Source organism: Lichenostomus cassidix, chromosome 20 (assembly GCF_008360975.1).
Source record: "Lichenostomus cassidix isolate B80296 chromosome 20, HeHo_3.0, whole genome shotgun sequence".
NCBI lineage: Eukaryota > Metazoa > Chordata > Aves > Passeriformes > Meliphagidae > Lichenostomus > Lichenostomus cassidix.
In genome coordinates, this window is record NC_139500.1 from 1172695 (window position 1) to 1192487 (window position 19793).

General features: G+C 45.7%; 1 protein-coding gene across 6 annotated transcripts in view; it reads right to left on the reverse strand.

The window, feature by feature from the left end:
• The window catches only part of NFATC2 (nuclear factor of activated T cells 2), a 67672-nt gene that overhangs the window by 16030 nt on the left and 31849 nt on the right, over positions 1-19793 (reverse strand). For all 6 annotated transcript variants that reach the window (XM_085079268.1, XM_085079267.1, XM_085079271.1 and 3 more), the window contains exons 7-9: positions 9938-9993; positions 9122-9248; positions 7373-8068 (exon numbers count right to left, since the gene is read on the reverse strand). In XM_085079268.1, the coding sequence (XP_084935394.1) occupies positions 7373-8068; positions 9122-9248; positions 9938-9993 (879 nt within the window). The remainder of the gene's footprint in view (positions 1-7372; positions 8069-9121; positions 9249-9937; positions 9994-19793) is intronic.

The following is a 19793-nucleotide window of genomic DNA, read 5'->3' on the forward strand; positions in this document are numbered from 1 at the left end:
GGGAAATTCAGATGATTCATCCTCACTTTTCAAATTTAAAAAAGGCCAGAGATTTATAAATAAATACTGATTGTAAATTATTATTATTATATTTCTAAATGTATAGTTAATTATAAATAAACAATTATACTATTATTTATAACGAAGTATGAAAAACAGGTGGAAGAAAAATGGATTTTATGCTAATCAACTCTTGGTCTTCATTCCTGTGAGAGAAAAGGTCTATACAGACACAAAGACCCCACCAGCTATCCCTGCTGCCTGGCAGGATGTGACCTGAGCTGAGAAACTTCTGCTTGTGTCAAAAATGCTGAGAATCCTGGCATTTTTCTGCAGCAGAAGACTTTCTAACTGCCTTTCAGTCTGCACCATAAAAAGATCTTTGAGATGGGTATTCTTGCCAGGCGTTTATTTCACAATAGTTAAGAAAATGTGCAGATGTTTTCCAAACTTTCCGAGCAGCAAGGCTCTGCAGCTGCTCCCAACATTTCACAGTGCAGCTCAGAAAGGACTCGAGTTGCCTTTCCAAGAGCCACTGCAGGAGGAGCTGAATGCTCCCAGCTATCGCCCTAAGCTTGGAGGGGAGAAAAGAGCTCTTTCCTCACCTTTGTGCATTCCTAAAATTAACCCAATTTGTAACAAATGAAACTGAAGAGCAGCAGCACCAAACCCAGGCGTTCTGGGTTTATCAGTCAAACCTCCAACAATCATGAGATTGGTTTCTAAATCATGCAATCGACCTCCCACCCCCAAAGTTGCATCATTTTTGTCTGCCTGGCTTTTGAAAGCCCAAAACATCCAGGTTTGTATTTTCAATGTTTTGGTTTTTCTTGGACTGAGAAAAAAACCGGAAAACTGACTCTGTATTCTGCTGCAGTCACCTGCACAGGGACTTCTAAATTGCTATTAATATTCCAAGAACTACAATGAAATTGCAAATAAATTAGCAAAAGCCTCGAGCTGCCATGTGGGTGTGAGCCAGTTCACTGATTATATTCAATTGCATCATGCTCATTCGAAAGGGGAGCTAAAAGGATTTTATCCTCTCCCTGTTTGTGAGGATAAATACACACCTGGCTGCAGGTACAGCTCCCCTCAGCAAAGCCTGCTCCTGCTCACTGCATCACTGTGCTGGGAATTACTGGGATTTACTCTGAGGTGGTCAACACACCAAGCAAGCAGGCTGAGCTTGTGCAATTCCTGTCATGAGAAAATCCCTTCTTTTACCCCTTATGTTCCTATTTCTCCTCTCAGCTGCCCCAGCTGAGCAGCAATGGCTCTGCTGAACAAACCGAAGGCATAAAAGGCTCTGTGAAGGAGCTGCTGGAGGTTCCCTGCCTTGGCCTGAGCTCTGCTGATTCCAGCCTTTTACACCAGCAGAGCTCTGTCTCTGCAAGGGTTTTTACCATAATAGCTGTGTAAGCAAAATAAAATTAAAAAAAAAACCTCAACCACCTTAACCAGCACAGCTCTGTGGTGAGCTGCTGGAGTGTAAAACAAGCCCTGCTCAAGGTTTCCAGAGAGCACTGCTCTGGTTCAACACAAAATGGAGAATTGAGCACTAGAAGGAGTTCATGCCCTTTCCTGCTTTGCACAATTTTGTTATAAACCATTTTCTAGATGCACATTTCTCACCACCAAAATCCCCATTTTTTAAAACTTTGTCAAAACAGTTATGATTTTGACTGAACTGAAAGAATTTCCATGCAAAGCAGGAAGAGCACTGATCCATTTTCCTTACACCCTGCACTTGCTCACACCACAGCCTTTGCCCAAGAAATGAGAATGTTTCTGTCAGACACACCTGACCCAGTGACAGTGACCTGCCAGCAATCAATGGCCACTGCTACAGAACACCTACAGTTCTTGGATTGATGCAGCATGAGAGGAGTGAGCCTGGGGAAAAAGGAGAGAGGAGCTCTGCCAATCCCTCTCTTAGGTGCAGTATTTTTTAACCACCTAGAGCACACCCAGTGCTGCACTCCTGCACACCTGGGGGCACCTGGGAGTCTGGGATCCCCCAAGAAAGTCACAGTTTTACACTGACTTTTTGCATCAGCTGGAGCCAAGTCCCTTAAAAGCTCTAATCCTGCTTCACCCATCTGAGAGAGCTGGAGAAAAGCTTGTCTGCCTCTTTCTGCAGTGGAATCATTTTAATTCATTACCATTTCTCTGCACTGGATGAATAGTGTCACTGGAGTGAAAAATGTTATTGTTATTACCCCTTTAAACTGAAAGTGGATTGAAGGAATAGAAGTAAATGTATGGTCTCTGCTGGCAGATGTCTCCCAGCAGATGGGTGTCTATGGTCTCCTTTGTAAGAGCTGTCTGCTGCCTGGGATTCAGACTGGCTAAGGAATGCCATGAGCTTGGGGTAAATGGACAGCAAGTCTGGGAAAGGACTTTATTGTGGTTTAGAAGCTTTCAATTCCCAACTGCACGAACAAGTTCTTTTTTTCAAGTAATTCTTTTGCCAGTATTTCAAAACTATCATTGAAAATTGCTCGATGGCTCCCAAAAACTGAGTGCTTTCGGCTGATAACAGCCAGCCTTCAAACAGGGAGGTGCCTTCCAGCCAAAATCCCCGGGATTGGGGTTTCTCAGGTCCTGGTGGGAGCTGCCCATGGAGGAGGAACAGTGTCCACGTGCCCAGTGCAGCTCTGGGCTCCTAATGGGCTCTGCATGTTCTCAGCACAGGAAACGCTTTGTGACACAACTTGCCTGTGGGCACTTACTGCACCAATTAAAGATTCCTGAGCTCGAGAACAAAGAGGTGCCAGTGGAACTATGGTTTTAATCACTTGATTCATTTTCTTCCTTCCTCTTCTGCTGATTTGGGATGTATGGGTTTTTCTTTTTGTCGCTTTGTTTTGGTTTGCATGCTTTGAGGCAGCTGCTCAGAAAGGCTGCTGGGGAAAGGGCAACCTTCAAATGGGGCTGGATTTGTCTGAACTTTTTAATAGTGAATTGTTTCTGGAGGTGAAGAAGAAGATGATCAGAAGGAGCCTGCCATAACAATATAAATACTTAGTTCTTATTCAGGTATGCAAGTGTAGGTTTTTTTCTGAGAATCCATATGTGTGTTACTGACATGAAATAATTAATGCTTAATTGTACAAGGGGGAAGCATAAGACACTTTTTAATAATGCTAAACTAAGTACAGGGAAGTTAAATACTTTGCTGAAAGATTAAGCTCAGACTCAACCCAGACATTCCTCCTAATAGAATGGTCTTTCTACTTCTGTAGCCAACAGCCTGCAGGTTTTTGGGAGCAGAACCACCTTTTTGTTCTGTTTTTATATTGCCTCTAGAAAAGCAAGAGTGGTATAGGACAGGAGCACACAGATCCTAACACAACACAAACCCACAAGAGCAGTGATCCAAAAATAAAGCGTGCAGTGTGCCCAGGGAGTGCTGCAAGATCCCAGCAGAGAACAGAAAATCTGCAATAATGTGAGTCAGAGCTTCAGGAATGAGCCTGATGAATACATAGATTTGCTAGAGTGTTTGAGCAAAATGTTCTGGAGAACATACAGGCTTCACTCTTAGTCAAACTCTGCCTGAGCAGAAGTGACCACACCTTCTATGAAAAGCAGTTCTAATTAAAAACAGAGCATGGCTTTTTTAGATGCAAATTGTTGCTCAAAACTGAACCCCAGCCCATTTGAAGGATTCAAATTCACTCCTGTCTAAAATGCCAGGAAACAAGAACATTTCCCCTCTGCCCTGTCTTGCTATTTAACTCTGTGTGTGGACACAAGATGGAAACAACTACAAACCAAATTAAAATATGCCCCTAAAGCCACCATCTTCTGAGCTTTCTGGGGGTGGACTTGAGACAGTGTTTAGAGAGAACAGCCAGCAGGAAGGAGCTCAGTCCTGCAGCAGCACCCAGGGTGACAGGAGAGCCAGGGTGTCCTGGAGGTGCTCCCTGCCCAGAGACTGCCCAAGGAGAACAGAGCTGGACAGAAAAGAAAGCTTCCTCCTGAACATGAAGGAAAGAAGAGATTTGAATTTCGTTTCATGATACTGTGGGGGCAGACTGAGGATTGTCTTGCTGTGAAATGAAAGAACCCACACAGAAAAGGCAGGGATGTAACACCCTCTGAGTGGTGCTGGATGAGCAAAACTGCACAAGTGAACACACTGCTTGTCAGGAAGGTGATCTGAAGTGTTGGGTGATGTGCCAGGACCACACTGCACATCCTGCACATCCACTTTCTACAGAAATATCTGACGTGTCTGAAGTTTTCTGCGAAATACCTGAGCTCACTGTACAACATCTCTGCTGATCAGCAGCCTGATAAACCACTGCACAGGCAGCTGCCTTGCTTTCCTCCTCCCAGGAGAGATTACTGCTGCACCAAAAATAATTTAGAGCTGCTGTATCCAGCAGACACTTCGGAGTGTCAGATGTGGTTAGACAGTTACTATTTGAATAATGACAATCATTTGTCTTTGCAAAGTTCAGCCTGACAGCTGAACAGAAAAGATCTCAATCTAAGGCAGGCAAGCTGATAACACTCAGGACAAGCTACACAACCACGGTGTGTGCATGGAACTGAGCCTGGTGTCTGTGTCCCAGATGGGGAACTGGCCCACAGCAGCTGAGCTGCCTCCCCAGGGCTGCACAGGAACCCTCAGGCTCTGCAGCCAGAGCACAGTCAGTGTCTCAAGCCCTGGGTCACCCCTCTCCATCCTGCCCCACCAGGGCATTGCAGTCAGTGCTGCAGAGAAGAGCATTTCTAACTGGCTTTGCACTGTAAAGAGTTAACCTGATTGCTCTGAAGGCAGTGAAAGAGCTAAGTTCTGTTTATCAATATATTTATGTGGTTGTTTGGGTAACTTTTACCATTGTGGGCGGTTTTGGTTATGAATAATATTAAGATGAGGCTGAAAGGAGCTTTTCACTGTCACCCTAAGGCTTTCACTTGCATGTGAAGCTAATCCCTGCTTGCCAGCATCAGCCTGGACCCCTGATGTGTCCTGAAGGATCTCCTGCCATTCAGGATATCTGCACTGCCAACAGGAATCAACCTCTGAGGCACAGGTGGGTAACAGAGGTTTCTCTGTCACTCCCAGCAGAGCTAAGGACTCTCAGCATGTTCACCCTGAGAGGCACCAGCTCCAGGAATGAGGAACCAACAGGTCACTCCAGGAGGTTGTGGCAAAGCTCAGAATAGAAACAAAGCCCAGAACGCCAAGGCTGCGTGTTAACCATGAAGGCAGAGGACAGGAGGTGATGAGAGGAGAGCAAACAGCAGAGGGACGAAAGCTGGACTGTCAGCAGAACTGTGGAGAAAGGAGAACAAGGCAGAGGGAGGAGGAAGAGCGAAGGGAAGCGAGACATAGAGCAGAGATTGCCCAAGAGGCTGAGCAGCAGCAGCAGCAGCTCTTGGCTCATGCCAAGCCAGCTCAGGGTCTGTCCCTGACAATCACTGCAAGGCCTAACAGCTCACTTTATCTCAGAAGAGCTTGCTGGATAAAGGGATTTGAGGGTAAAGCCTCCATAATCCTTGGGGTTTGCTTTCTTTTAATTCTATAAAGCACAAAACCAAACTTTCTAGTCAGGAAAAACATGGCTTTTGTTATGTTCTGAGTCACTTTTCCCCAGCAGCAAACAATGTGGCTTTTCAATTCAAGTCCTGAACATTTCAGAATGAAATGCTCTGCAACGTCCTGAAGTAAATCACAATTCTCCAAGTCACACTTCCAGCTGATGTGAACTCACTGAGCTCAGTAAAGGGACTGCATATGACCCATCCTGCCTGCCCTGATTTGGATGGCATGATTGATAAATTAATCTCTAGCTGAAATCAATTCAAGATGATCCAGTCAGCCAAGGAGAAGCCTGAGATTTCGTTACTAATTGCTGCTGTTCTGCCTAATGGTTTCTCTTAGCAGGGAGGCTGAGTCCATCCTTGGTGAGCTGTGCTGCACTTGGTGTCACTGGCCCAATCCAAAACTCAAGGAAATTAATTCTGCACTCTGTCTTGGGAGCTCTTTTAAATGAACTTTGGCTTGACTCTGAAGTTTGTTAGCTTTTGCTTCATGATTCTTACTTTTTTCTTTCTTTCCTAAGGTGTGTATCAGGTATTTTTAGAAATGTTGAAGAATCTCTCGGCTTCTCGTATTAAAATAACCCTAAACAACAATATTTAGCTTTCCTGTTTGAAAAATTCTCTTGCTTTGTCATCATGCCCAATTCCCTGACTGGAAAGTGAATCTCCTAAGTTAAATTTGGACTCCTAAATTTCCTGCTCAGAGAAGGGAACCAGCAAAAACTCTCCAGATTTTACTGCGATGGCACCAAAGCTGCATCAACCACACTGCAAACACAGCAAACAGAGGAAACCATCCAAACTCTACTCTGCCCACAAAACCAGCAATGAAGGCTGCACATCACACAGAGCACTGAGGACCTAAGCTGAAAAAAGCAAAACTTTCACAGGCACAGTGTCACCATTCAAGGCAAGTGCAGTAAAAATCCCAAAGTGCTCACAGCACATCCTGGTGCACATCCAGGAGAGCAAAGCTGCAATTGCCTGGACTGAGAGGACAGCAGGGGTGGCACATGTGACAGTCAGGTCAGTGCTTCCTGCACAAGAACATCCTGTATTTGCAGCAATACATCCAGCAGCCTTGCTCTGCTCCCACGAAAATCAGTGTTGGCTTTGCTGCTCTCTCTGACTGCAGTGTCCAGCTGTATTATCAATTTTCCATTGATTTCCTCCTGCCAGGAACATGCTTTAATAAAAGAACCAATCAACCAGATTGCCAATAGCTGCCTACCTAAGAATAAGCAGGATATGTTCAAAGAAAGCTTCACTCTAACTTCTGTTCATTCCTAAAGGCTAAATCAGCTGGCTCACAACAAAGAAACAGCATTGTTGTACTTATCAATGTCCCACTGTTCATCTAGAACATCTGCAATGGCTTTGCCTGCAGCACTACCCCATTCATTACAGGCCTTGATAGACTGCTCAATGGGCTTTTTTTTGGTACAAAATGTACAAGAGCATTTTACAAAGTGGACTTTGCCCTGATATGAGAAATATAATAATTACGAAGTGCATTTCGTTTCAGATCCACCATTTTCCAAACTGGCAATGGAACCTTTGGCAAATGGAAACAAACTGGGACCAGCTCAACCTGGCAGCTGAGCCTGTGGCAAGGAGCAAGCAGGTTTCTGTGGATTAGTGGCCAGAGGGCACTGCCATCTACCAAAAATGCAGCTAAAGAAGACCCAAATCCAGCCTGAGTGCACAGCAAATACCCACACAGGAGGCCCTGAGGAACAGGAGGATTTACAGCTCTAAACCTTCCCCCCTCCCTCCAAAAAACAGCTCGTGAGAGCAGCACAGCACTTACCGTCATCCAGGTACGCCTGGTCCAGGTTCTGCTCCTGCTTGATGGTCACTCCTGCTGGCAGCACCTCCTTCTGCTCACTGCCTGGTGGGCCATTCTTGGCTGCCCTGGGCTGGCCTGGGGCTGCCTGCTGCTGGATGACCGTGGGGTACGAGCTGGGGCTCAGCCTCTGCGCCTGGCTGCCCTGGGGCTGGCTGGACCTTGACACGTTGGATGGGAAATTCTCACAGCACATGATGTGCTGGAATTCCTGGTGGCTCCCACACCTCAGCTGCTGGTTGTTTGGAGAATAGTGGATGACAGGAGAAGACTGCTGGTGGCCTGGGGAGTGGTGGAGCACGGCTGACGTTTGGGCTGGAGAGCCGGCGTGCACCAGCACGGACCTGTGGGCATCTGGAATGGCCACTGGTGAGGCCATCAGGTTGGGCTGCTGGTAGCCCAGCTGGCTGGGGCTCAGGCTCTTGCTCCTTTGGTAAATCACAGCTGGGTTCTGCTGGGGGTACCGCGAGTCAGGAGAAGAAAGGCCTGAGCGCAGCTGCTGGCAAGGAGCCATAGTGGCCACGAGGCAGGAAGGGGACTCGGTGGCCATTGTGTGCTGTGAATAGTAAGGCTGTGTTACTGCTCCCAGAGCACTGTGTACTGTATTGCAGATTAGGGCTGGATCATAGTCATCAATGGGCTCTGTTTTGATTGATGGTACTAGAATAAAGCATGCAAAGGACATTATTCGTAACGAGCTGAGGAGAAACAGAGAGGTTTTCCTTGAAGTAATAAGAGATTTAAGGCTTTTACAAGATTTGCGTGTGTAAATTCATATGTCACAAGCACTGAGTTTAATAAATCACCCATATGCAACCATGGCAAAGGTTCTTCAAAGCCCTCTGTGCTAAGAGGCTCTTGAAAAACCTTTAACATACTAATGAACCACAAATTGATTCTCAATACTATTCCAGAGCAGAACAATTTAGCAACCCCACAAAACCTTCACATTGGTGATACTCTATAGAGCTCATAAATTCAGGGAGAGGACCAGAGATTTTCAGGCTGGAGGAAACCAAACCAACAGTCTGAACGAATGTTTGCCTGTCCTTAGAAACAAGTCAAATTGAGACATCATTTGAAGCTTGCATAAAATCTGGTGCTGTTATTTTATGCTGTCTGGTTTCCACAAACACAATACCCTGATTTTCTCACAATATTTTGCTCTCAGCCAAAGCTCAGAAATTCTGAGAATCTCATTAGTAATCCTGTTGCATTTATTGTGACATGGCTCAGCAATCCCCAAGGGGAAGAACATCAGAAAAGCATTCATATTTTTCTCAACTAGCCTCATTCTGAAGAATATATATTGCTTGTCTTCCTCCATCCCAAGCCCTTTCCCAGATCTGATGTTTTCTTAGTGCTGGACACATCAGAGAAGGCACCACTCATGGTTTTGAGGGTCACATCATGTCCCAGACTGATGTGTCTGGGACATCTGGGACATCTGGGACATCTGAGGCCTTGGCAAACTCCCACCAAGTGAAAGGGGCAGCATCAGCCCATCGCCAAGATAACTGAGATAACTGCCACCCCAAACTGATGGAAATTCCTGATCATAAACCACAGGCACCCTTTGAACCAAGCAGCTGTCGAGTGCTCAGCCAAATTAAACCAGCAACACTCAGATCCTCAAAGAACGGCAAGAACACAACAGAGCAGAAAATCAAACCTTGCTCACGAGAGGAGGCACCAAGTGGCTGTGAGGATTACCTGGGTGGTAGGTGAAATGCTGGGGTTGGCTCCTTTTCCTCTTGCCGTTGATGACGTAGAAGTTCACCTTGACGGCAGTGCGGATGTGCTTGTTGCGGTACTCGGGGATTTCCACAAACAGCATGCTCTGCAACAACAGCAGGGAGTCAGCAACTCGGCCTGAGCAGGGCCTTTGGCTGCAGCCCCCCTTGCCACACACCTGGGCATTAAGAGAAATCTCCCTATTCATGCCTATAAAGGGTATGAGAAGAAAAAAGGAAAAAAAGAAAGGGCAGGTGCTCAAAGACAAGAGGATTTTTGGTACTGGCAAGCTGCTTTCTATGGACTGGATCCCTCCTGAACTTGGAGAGAGAAGCCTCAGCTACAAATAAAACACAAGAAATGGTGATGAACGGTGAAACAGAAGCACTGCTAATCCCACAGTGCTGGATAAATGAGTGTGCATTGCAGAATTCCCTCTTTTTGTCAGAATAAACTCAATTATTCTATAGGCTTTTTACTTATATGCAGTCAGAAGGTCCCAGCAAGCAAAGGGAACAAAGAGGCTCATTCCCTGCAAATATGAGTGTTCATTTCCAATCCTGCAGGACAAATCCTGGGCTGGCACAGTGGAGCCTGCAGTGGCTCCATTTGCTGGGGGTTACTGCTCCATGAATCATCTCTTTCTGCAGCACATGTGCTGCTGGAGCATTTGCCATTTGTTCACCAGGGCATTGCTGCTCTTTGTGCTCTCGAGATGCTCTTTCAGAGCTGCCCCTGAACACGACTGGCTGCCCAGAACTGGAGCAGAGGACACCCAGTGCTCTGCATACTTACAGGCTGGCTCTTGTCTTTGTCCACTGTCGCCTCCATTTCCCAGATCTGCTGCCCATCTAGAAGAATATCACAATATTAACCTCACCATGGGTTTTTTTTTAAATCACAGACTTTGATTTATCAAAAAATAAGAGAGATAAATCAAGGGCATCAAGTTGGCAAAGCTCTCAAAATGGATTTAATTTCAATCACCTTCCCAGTCCTAACCAAAAGCAACAGCATTTCATTTAAACACAACATCCAACACTCCTCCCGCCAGGAAAAAGTTTACATACATAGTAAAATTAAATGTTTATGGAGAAATTAGCCAAACTGAAGGATGCAATATTTAGCACAGGTGCAACATCTGCTTTTACAGGGCCTGAGCTGAGCCAGCCTGACTGCTGGAGGGCATCAGAAGGTCAGATGATTTCTTAATGGTCACACGGGGTCAGCAGCTCAGCAAACTCTCTGCTGCTCCAAGCCAACACCACTTGGCTTCCCACAGATTGCCACTGACAGCCCTAAAGCCATGCTAAAGCACCAAATATTCACTGTACTCAGTGCAAAAGCACTTCATTGCATGTGTGACAACCTCTGCCGTGAACCACTGCAAGTTTTTCTGCCCTTAATTACATCCAAGCAGCTCTTCTCCACTCTGAGTTACACCAAATTGTACTTAGAGAGGAAAATAAAATTTGATCCCTTTTTATGGAATACCACCAAAGAAACCCCTGTGCTGTAGGAGTGTGTTAATAGTGACAGAACATCCATATACAGACTGGCTGCTTCATCTGGTTAGAAATACTCCTTAAAGCTAGAAACATTTTTTGCAATCCTTTCCTTATTTATTTTTTTTTTTTAGATTTTAATCTTTACCCCTTTGATTTTTATATTCCATTGAGGCTTTTAGCCAAGCAATTTGCAGAAGAAAAATACTAAGGAGGGGGGGAATTGCCTCACACCTTTCTGAAAGTCTGCTTTTAAAGTGGCCACGAGACATGTATCCCAAGGACCTGATGGGACTGGGAAGCTGCAGTCATGAGGCTGCTGGTTGCTTTTGGGGGTTCCCCAGACTGGGAGGACAAGGGAGAAAATCTCCTCAAACCAGTCCTTCTGACAGGACTTTTTATTTTTCCCAACTCTTGGAAGTTCTGCAAGAGCTGCTTTTGTCCTCTGTTATTTAAGCACTTCTGCTTCTGGCAAAAGGGAAATGAAAGAGTATTTTTAAATGCATTTTGCATTTTTTCAGTCGCTGTGCTCTTTGTTCTGTGCTGGCCCCAGACAATGAGCTGACACATGTGCTGGGCTCTCCAGGCAGCTCTGCCCAGCCTGGGCTCTGTGCTCAGGACAGAGCCTGGGGTCCCTGCTGGCCCAGCTCCTGTCCCCTCAGCCCAGAGTTCTGCCACACTTCCTGCTGCAAGGAGTGAACACTGAACAACTCCCATTTTTTTCTCTTTTTTTCTCAGTGTTTCAAGTTCCCCCCTGAGTGAGTTGTCTTTCCTGACGTGGGGCTGGGATGGCCTCAGCACACTGTGTCACTGGAGCCAGCACATCCCAAGGGAGCACCACAAAGGCATGGAAAACATTCCATTAGTTAATGTCATTTAACATAAGCATCCACTGTGGCCACTGCTATATTCAATCTATACCCCTATTAACGCAACCAACTCCTTTCTGCTGTTCTGACAGCAAACAGGGCAGGGGGAAGCCAAACTGGGGGTTTAATCCAGCAAATCCTTGTGTGGCAACAAGGCAGTGAGTGCTCAGTGGGGAGATCCCTCTTCTGGGTGACCTTGGAGAAACAAAACCATCCCAGTGTGTGTTAAGGAACCTCCCCACACTCCTAAAAAACCCAAAGGATACATTTTTAGAGCTCTCTGAGGAGAAGAGGAAGGGAATGGAAACGAGAAAATCTGTCATAAAACAAGAGCTCTGATAGAGACACATCAGAGCTGCCTCAGCAATGCAACATGGAGATGTCCTGACAACAAGGACAGCCAAGCAGGAATGTTTGACACTGGTTTTGCTCCAGGCAGAATGTTTTCATCTTTGTTTCTGTACTGCTAAATTCAAACAGGCTGTGCAGATACAACAGCTCTAACTTCACAAAGAAGGTAGAAATCAAAAGGATTTGTTGGTCCAAAATGCATAAACCAAAGTAGAAACAAGCCTGCAAGTCATCTGCCACATTCAAAAGCCTGTGAAACACATGCAGCCACAACCACAGGGGATTTGATTTAGTAACTGAGCCACTGAAATTGCACTAAAAGCTAATGAAGCCAACCATAAAAATCAAATGATGTTCAGGCTGAGTCCAAAGTCTGTGTGGGTCAAGAGTAAGAATGAGACTAAGCAAACAAGAAATAAATGTATTTGGGGTTATCGTTCCAACAATGATAGATGCTTCTGTTTGGATGGATTTCGTATTTGTGGCAGCTAAACAGGTTTCTAACAGATCTGTCAGCAGCAGCAATCCCTGTTAAATTTAACCACTCTGCAGTTCACTCCCTGACCTTTATGCTTAAATATGATGATGTGGCTCCATCTGTCTCACTGCTTCACTTTAGCTCGAGACAATCAATATTTGCTTTTCCTTTAACTGCTCTGGATATGCACATTATGGGGAGCTTTTGGCAGAAGGATGAGTGGAGGCTGTGAGGAAAATGAAAAATACAACTGCATTCAGAAGTCCCTCTCTAACCTATTCTTTTTCCTGGTAATGAAAAGAAAACCTTTGATTATGCACACTTTGGGAGTTAATGGAGAGCAGAAGGAATAAACTGAGAAGTCTCAGGATTATTTCAGGAAATTCTGAACAGAGAAAACCTGCACCAAACTGTCAACACATTTATCATCTTTAGAATGTGCATAAATGCAAATTCTCTCAGGAGGAAACTGAAGTAGATGTTTGGAGAAAGTCCTCAACATAAATGGGATTCTTATTGCAAGGATGTGCTAAAAATCCTAATGCAGATGTGACAGTGGAGCACAACCCCAGCACAAAACATGTCACAACCTGGGAACACCCAAACCTTCCCTGGAGCCAGGAGGTGCCTGAGCACCAGAGATGGGTTTGGCTTTGAGCAGGAGGTGGTGCTCAACCCTCCAGAGGTCCCTTCTGGCCTTAATTACCCTGCAATTCTGTCATGCCACAAACAGGACAAACAACTCCTGCTTGGAAACTGAGGAGATTAAAGCCCAGCTTGATTAATAGTTTCATCTAAAGTCTACAAGTGCAGATAGCTGCTTATTGCATATCATTAAAGCTGTTCAACAATGGACAGGTGAGAAAACTGCAAAGATCTCTCAGGAATGCAGTGCCAGCTCCATGTGTGTGGTGTCTTCCCAACTGTACCTCCACCGCAGGGAATTCAATCCCTGCCTCTGGAAAGGGCAGCAGTTGCACTCAAGATGATCAAATATTTTTGGATTTAGACCTGGAGGTCTTACCAGCCATGGCTGCCTCATGCAATATTTTTACTGTTGTGGTTCTCTGCTCATTTAATGGTTTGTCTTAGTTGGCAAGTCTTTAACACCACAGGTCAGTGAAATGTTCAGGAAATAGAGATTTTTGTGCTGCTTCAGGGCTATGAGACTTAGCATTAAACCCCGATGAGAGATCTGATTGTGTCAGCACTCTTTGGAGGAATGAATGAGTTGTTGGAAGAAAGTAATTCTACCCTTTCTAACTCCAACTGCGATCATACCAAGAGTCTTGCTTCAAACTGGGGGAAATCAAAATGTCAGTCTGCATTAGGAACATTTGGGGTGATTCTCTGCAGCCCCTTATAGGACTTTTTTTAATTAGCCAATTAAAGGTTTTCTGAACCGGTTACAGCCTTTACACATTATTCAGGATCCCTTACTCATGACTTTGGGGTCAGTAACTAGCAGAGAAACAAACTCACTGCTTTATTTGAACAAGCATGACTGATGGGCTGAGAGGCTCAGGAAATTTTCTTTGCAGTTCTCTGCAGCTGAAGACTAAATATACTATTGTGCTGATCCTGTATGGGATTCCATGCCTGCATGTGATTTTAGGCTGCAAATGTACATTGCTTTTCAGTCAAGCATTACACAAATTACTTAATGAACAACCTGTTACCTTCCTGCTAGGCAGCAAACCATGCTGGCTGCTCAAAGAAGCCAAGCCTGGTGAGTTTGGGGCTCTGACTGCACATTTCTGCACTGAATTGTCCTCATTCACTGTGCTTCTTTGAAGGTCTTCCAAAAAAGCACAACAATTATCTCTGTCAGCTTTTATCAGCAGATGACAGACATCTCTGGAAAATGCAGAAGGGTTTTTAGAGCCACTCTGGAAAATGCAGAAGGGTTTTTAGAGCCACCCCAAGAACAAAGGAAAGAGCAATGAATGGTTTCCAGTAGGACAAAACCACTCTGGGAAGCAGAAACCTTACAGGGAATGCTTGCTCAGAATCTCTGCTGCTCTGGACAAATTCCAGACAAATTCAGGGACAAATTCTGATTTCAGCACAAGGATGCTCAGTATCTGGTCCTAAGCAGTTGTCTCCTTCTAAGCTCTTACTTCAACATAATTTTCAGCAAACACAGCATGAATATATTTAAAACTCACAAAAAGTAGAACTACTGATTTTTTCCTGAGCTTCATTTTCACGGATTTCTTTTTCTTTCTGAAGCAAGACTGCCCACTGCAGTTCCTGCAGCTCTGTTTATTATGAGCAGAGGCCAGTGCCTTCATTTCACTGAGGACAGAAGTTTGAGTCATCAAGGCCAAAGATACAAGTCAAGGTCTGGGAGGTAAAAGGGCAATGGATTAGTCATCCACCAGCCAGCCCAGCCCCAAATCTGACATTTTGCACAGTGAGAACAAGTCTAGAGGAGATTTCTCCCCATCAATTGTTGAGGAATTCAATTCCCATTAAAATAAAACATCAATACAGTAGTTGAACATTGAAGCAACAGGAAAAGTATCTCATTCCAAAGCTCTTCCAAATGATTCCTTATGCCAATTCATCAGAATAGATTTGTTGTTTTTTTAAGATTATAAGTGTGTGTGTTTGTGTGTGTGTGTGTATGTGTATAAATTATTAAACAAAAGCTTCTCTCAAAATAAAACCACTGGGAACCTCCATGTAATAAAATGAGTCACACCAGGATGCGATGACTAAGTGGGAGAACAGGGAATTCCACTCCCCATGCCAGCTTTCTTCAGGATCAATTTTCTGTCAACAGGTGATGGCAGTTTGTCTCTCTGCCTTTTGTTTATGCCAAGAATTATTATTATTTTTTAATATTCTCCCTAAACAATTAAGCTGAATAATCAGGACCAGGCACACTTCCATCAGGCGCCCCCATAGTAAACAGTGAGCCAGGGAATCCAGGCCAGTAGTGGCTGCCTGTGTTAATAAGGATTTACCAGCTGTAAAATTCCAAAATCTTGTGTCATACGGGGAAACCTTCCAAAACACTGGATTCCACCCTGTCTCGCTGAGTCTCTCACAGCTATGGCAACTCCGTTTCTGCAGCCACACTCTCCTGCACTGTTCTCTGTGTGAGCCTTAGATTTTTTCCTGTTTTGCAGTGTTTTCCTGGGATCCCCAGTCAGATGATTGCCCCCTGGGATTACAAGAACACCTGGGGCAGCCAGGGGGAAATCTTTGGGTAGAAAGGTTTGCTGGCTTTCAGCAGCTACAGCAGCAAGGAAAAGCAGAAGGTGCTTCATTTACCCTGAAACTTTCTAATTTGCACAGCAGAACCAGGCAAAGCAATCCTAAATAACACTTGTTATTCTTCAGTGTTCACCCATGGTGGGACTGCTGAGACACCTTCCTGGTTTGTGTAGAAAGAGCACACAAAACAGAAATTCAGAGGACAAAACCTCCCTGATGTCCCCAGCTGTGACACCTCTGCGGAGGGAGATCCCTGAGCTGACCCTGGCAGGTGAGCTCCTCCAGCTGATGCAAAATCCAGGTGTGCCTCCCAGGCACATCTGGGATTGATCCCCCAGCTCATCCCAGCGTTCTGCAGGCTCAGGGAGGAGGGATTTGCATCCAGCTTTACATGCTGGCCTCCAGCCACAGGCTGCACGGAGCAGGGAACGTGCTCCTTCAAAACCAGCAGGAAAACAGCAAGAGAACCAATTGATTTCGTGTCCTTTCTGCACAGCCTCACACACTGCAAACTAATGGAACCATTTAAGATTACAGTGCCACCTTCAGTTTTGCTAACTCTGTAACTATTCCCAATATTTGTGCTTTTTTCCCTTGGCCTTTCCCATTAAAATACCCAAAGAGTAGTTTGGGTTTTTTTCCCCAAGTTCTGGGCTTTTATATCAGGTAAGATGCCTTTTAAGCCTACACTTATTCATGTTCAGTGACAAATGGCATCTGGGACTGAGTTATGAGCCTAGTCCTAAAATAAATCCCATCCCTCTTGATTCTTCATAACTTAAGTTCATTAATTTAGAAAAGCAGTAAGTCACTGCAGCTCAGCCCTTGCATTCAATATTTAAAGTTGTTTATTTGTTCAAACAATCAAAAATATCTCTTTTGGATGAGTTTTTTGTCTAATTTATCTTTAATTTGCCTGAGAAAATTGCATCATTAATGTTGCATTATTAAGTTCACAGAGTTAATTGCTGAAATATTTTGCTCTTTTCTGCATTCCCCAGGAGTTCTTGGATCATCCATGAAACTGTCAGACTACAAACAGGAATTTAGCTCCTTGTTTGGAGCATGGTGAGGAACTGACACAGTAGAAAAAGGGAATATTGATATAGATAGTGCTGGAATTTCCTTTCAGCTCTCCCACAAAGGGCATAATCCTGTCATAAAACCAATGCACCATCCACCTTCCATTCACACTAAACCTGTCCTAACGCCAGATCCTACAGGGGATTGTCCTGAAGGAGTGCAGGCTGTTGGAATCCCCTGGCACACATCCCATGGCTTGTTTCTGGGGTCAGACCCAGCATTTTGGGCACTGTGCAGGTGAAAACCTCAACCCAGCACTGACACACTGAGCACCCCAGCCTGGCCCTGCCCTGCCCTGAGCTCCTGGGCTCAGGGACTCCAGGAGTGCTCAAACACCACTGCTGGACTCCAGAGCTGCACAGGTTTATTCTGTCCCATGGGCTGGGATGTCCAACCCCTGGGGACCTTGGCAGCTCCACCATTCAGAGGGCACAGGCAGCACCTCCTTCCTTACCCTGCCTGGCCCAGCCAGAGATTTATGGTGGAGCCACTCCAAGGATGGACGTTGTGTTTGGGTTGTTCCTCCACCACCCACATTGTCCTAGCGATGATTCATGATGTCCATGTGGCCACCAGAAGAGTTTGGCAGGGGAAATCACAGTCCATTTGCACTTTTCTCCCAGAGAAACACGAACCTCCTCTATCACTGACAGCAGAGCAGCAGTAACCAGTACACAAATGGGAGTAAACACAATGCAACCAGCATCTGACTTGCAAATTATTACATGACAATTAAAATAAATAGAAGGGGGAATTCCAAATCTTTCCTTTTTTACACTGCCCTGTAAGATCTGGGCCCCAACCAAACACTGACACCCTTGACCTTCACCATATTCCAAGTCCTTGATAGCTCCAAGACTGCATCTCAAGCTCTCTCTTCCAGATCAAAATTAAAAGAACACAGTCCAATCTAGTTGCTTCCCCTGACCTATTTTAATTTAGCTGGGCTCAATTACGTGTCTCCAAGCTCAGATCTCCAAACTCCTTCAGCCAAACTCTCCTTTTGTGTGCTGGACTTCGGGAATTTATGAGTTCCCCTGGCTCACAGCAGCTACATTTTATGATCTTGCATCAGGAAGAGATAACCTTAGAAAGAACTCAAAACTCTATGGCCTGCCTGTTGATAAACTTCAGCATTAAGCAAATGAATGCTTTTTATGCATCAGCATTTCAAACACAAGCACTTTCTCCCCTCAGAGCACTGAGCTGCAGCCCCTTCACTGTTTCCTGCTGCCATTTCCTGTCGTGAGCTGAGGCTGAGACTGTCACAGCCTTGTCCCCAGCGAGCTCCCTGCAGCCTGTGGCTCGCGTGACACGGACACTCACTTTCACAATGACATCCCCCCACAGTTCAGGGAATTGTCCTTACTTTCCAGGTATTTCTATGGAAAATATACATATCTGCAGCTCTATGGAAAGAGAAATAAAGCCTGTTCATTATTGCTCATGGGGACACGTTGTATTTTGGTCACAAATGTGACCAGTTCCACCTTCCTCTGCCTTGCTATGGGGAGTGAAGAATTGTCCACAAGGTCCAGAGGAAAGGGAAAGAGGTTCTGAGTGCTGCCCTGAGGGATGAAATCTAATTACAATTGTGATCCCAACCAGCAGCTTCCTCAGTTTTGTGAAGCACATGAGTGATGCCTTCCCAGCACCCACTTCACCCCATCCCAGGGGCACCCAGAGCTGCACAGGAGATTATCTCACTGCACAAAGGTGTTTTGGGAAAAAAGCCTTGCTACTCTCACCTTTAGCCTCGGACAGGCAAGGCAAAGAGCTCTCTGGAGCACAGCATGCCAAAACCTGTGGGATGGTTATCTACCCACTGCTCTCACCCCTGTTAGCAGCACAGCTCAAACTGGTGCCAAATGTGGGAAATCCAGCAGCACTTCTAGCACAGACGAGGTTTGTGAGCTGTTAAAATGAAACTCTAAGCAAACCAAGCTTCCCCTGTGAGCTTGCTGCATCTTCCTGCCCTGACAGAGGTGTGATTGTTTCACAGGCTCCGGGGCAGTGTCACACTGGAGCAGACACTGCACTGGGGATCAGGCAGAGCTGTGCTGCTCTCCACCCCAGCATGATGTTTGTGGCTTACCCTGCCCCGGAGCAGCTCATCAGCACTTTCTGCAGAGGAGCTGTGGGTGAGCTGCTCCTCCTGCCACCCAGGCACTGCTCCAGTGCACAGCTGGGCTCATGCAGCCCAGTGCAATGGCAGCTAAGCATGGCCATTGCAGAGAGATTTAAAATTGTCTGCAGTGCAGAAAGAGGGAAGCTGAATGTCTCAGACACACAAGATCCTGATTTCAGGTGACCTGAGACACTCATTAACCTCTGACAAGCCAGGCACAAAGCAATTCTGTTTGCTGCACTCAGCCCATGCAGGATCTGTGCTTCCAGCTCAGCTTCCTCACCTTTAGACATACCTATGAAGTACAGCAAGCTGCATTTACAAGCACTGCAGCTCTGGAAGAGGTGCTGCTGCATTATGGAACAGTGCATGGATACACAGAGAGCCACTCAGCACCGAGTCCCCCAGATAACCCACTGCAAAGCACACAGACTTCTGATTCAGCCCAAGGATTTGACTCTGGACCTCCCATCCTGTAAATTCCCCTTCTGCCGATCATCTATTCACAGTCCAGCAGACTGAGCCTGCCTGCAGAGGCTGAGGGGAGAGGGGAGGCAGGATATGGAACACCAGCAAGCAAATCCCTGCTCCAGACTGGGCACTGCCGCTGGGAAAAGTCCTGCCTCTCCCCTACCAGGAGGTAAAAAAAGAGGAAAAAACCCTGCCGTTTCCCCAGCAGCGAAGAAAAGCTTTAGATTTACTGTGGAAAAAGTTGTTGTTCTTTTTACTTTCTAACATCTCTTCCAGGCAGAGCCTTCTCTGCTCTTGTATGGAAACAGGGGCAGGGCGTTTGGGATGTTTCCTCGAAATGGCATTAAGAGCTACCTCCTTGGAGTGTCTCATCTCCTGTAGTTACTGCAAAACATTCTTGGGACAGGTACCACTGCAGGCTGCCAAGCTGTTCCCATGTACCTTCCCCAGGCGCTGACACGGTGGAACAGTGGCAGCACAGTGGGAAGGAATTAATACATGGGCTTGAAAGGAAACAGAGAGTGCCAGAAGAATTCCTCGG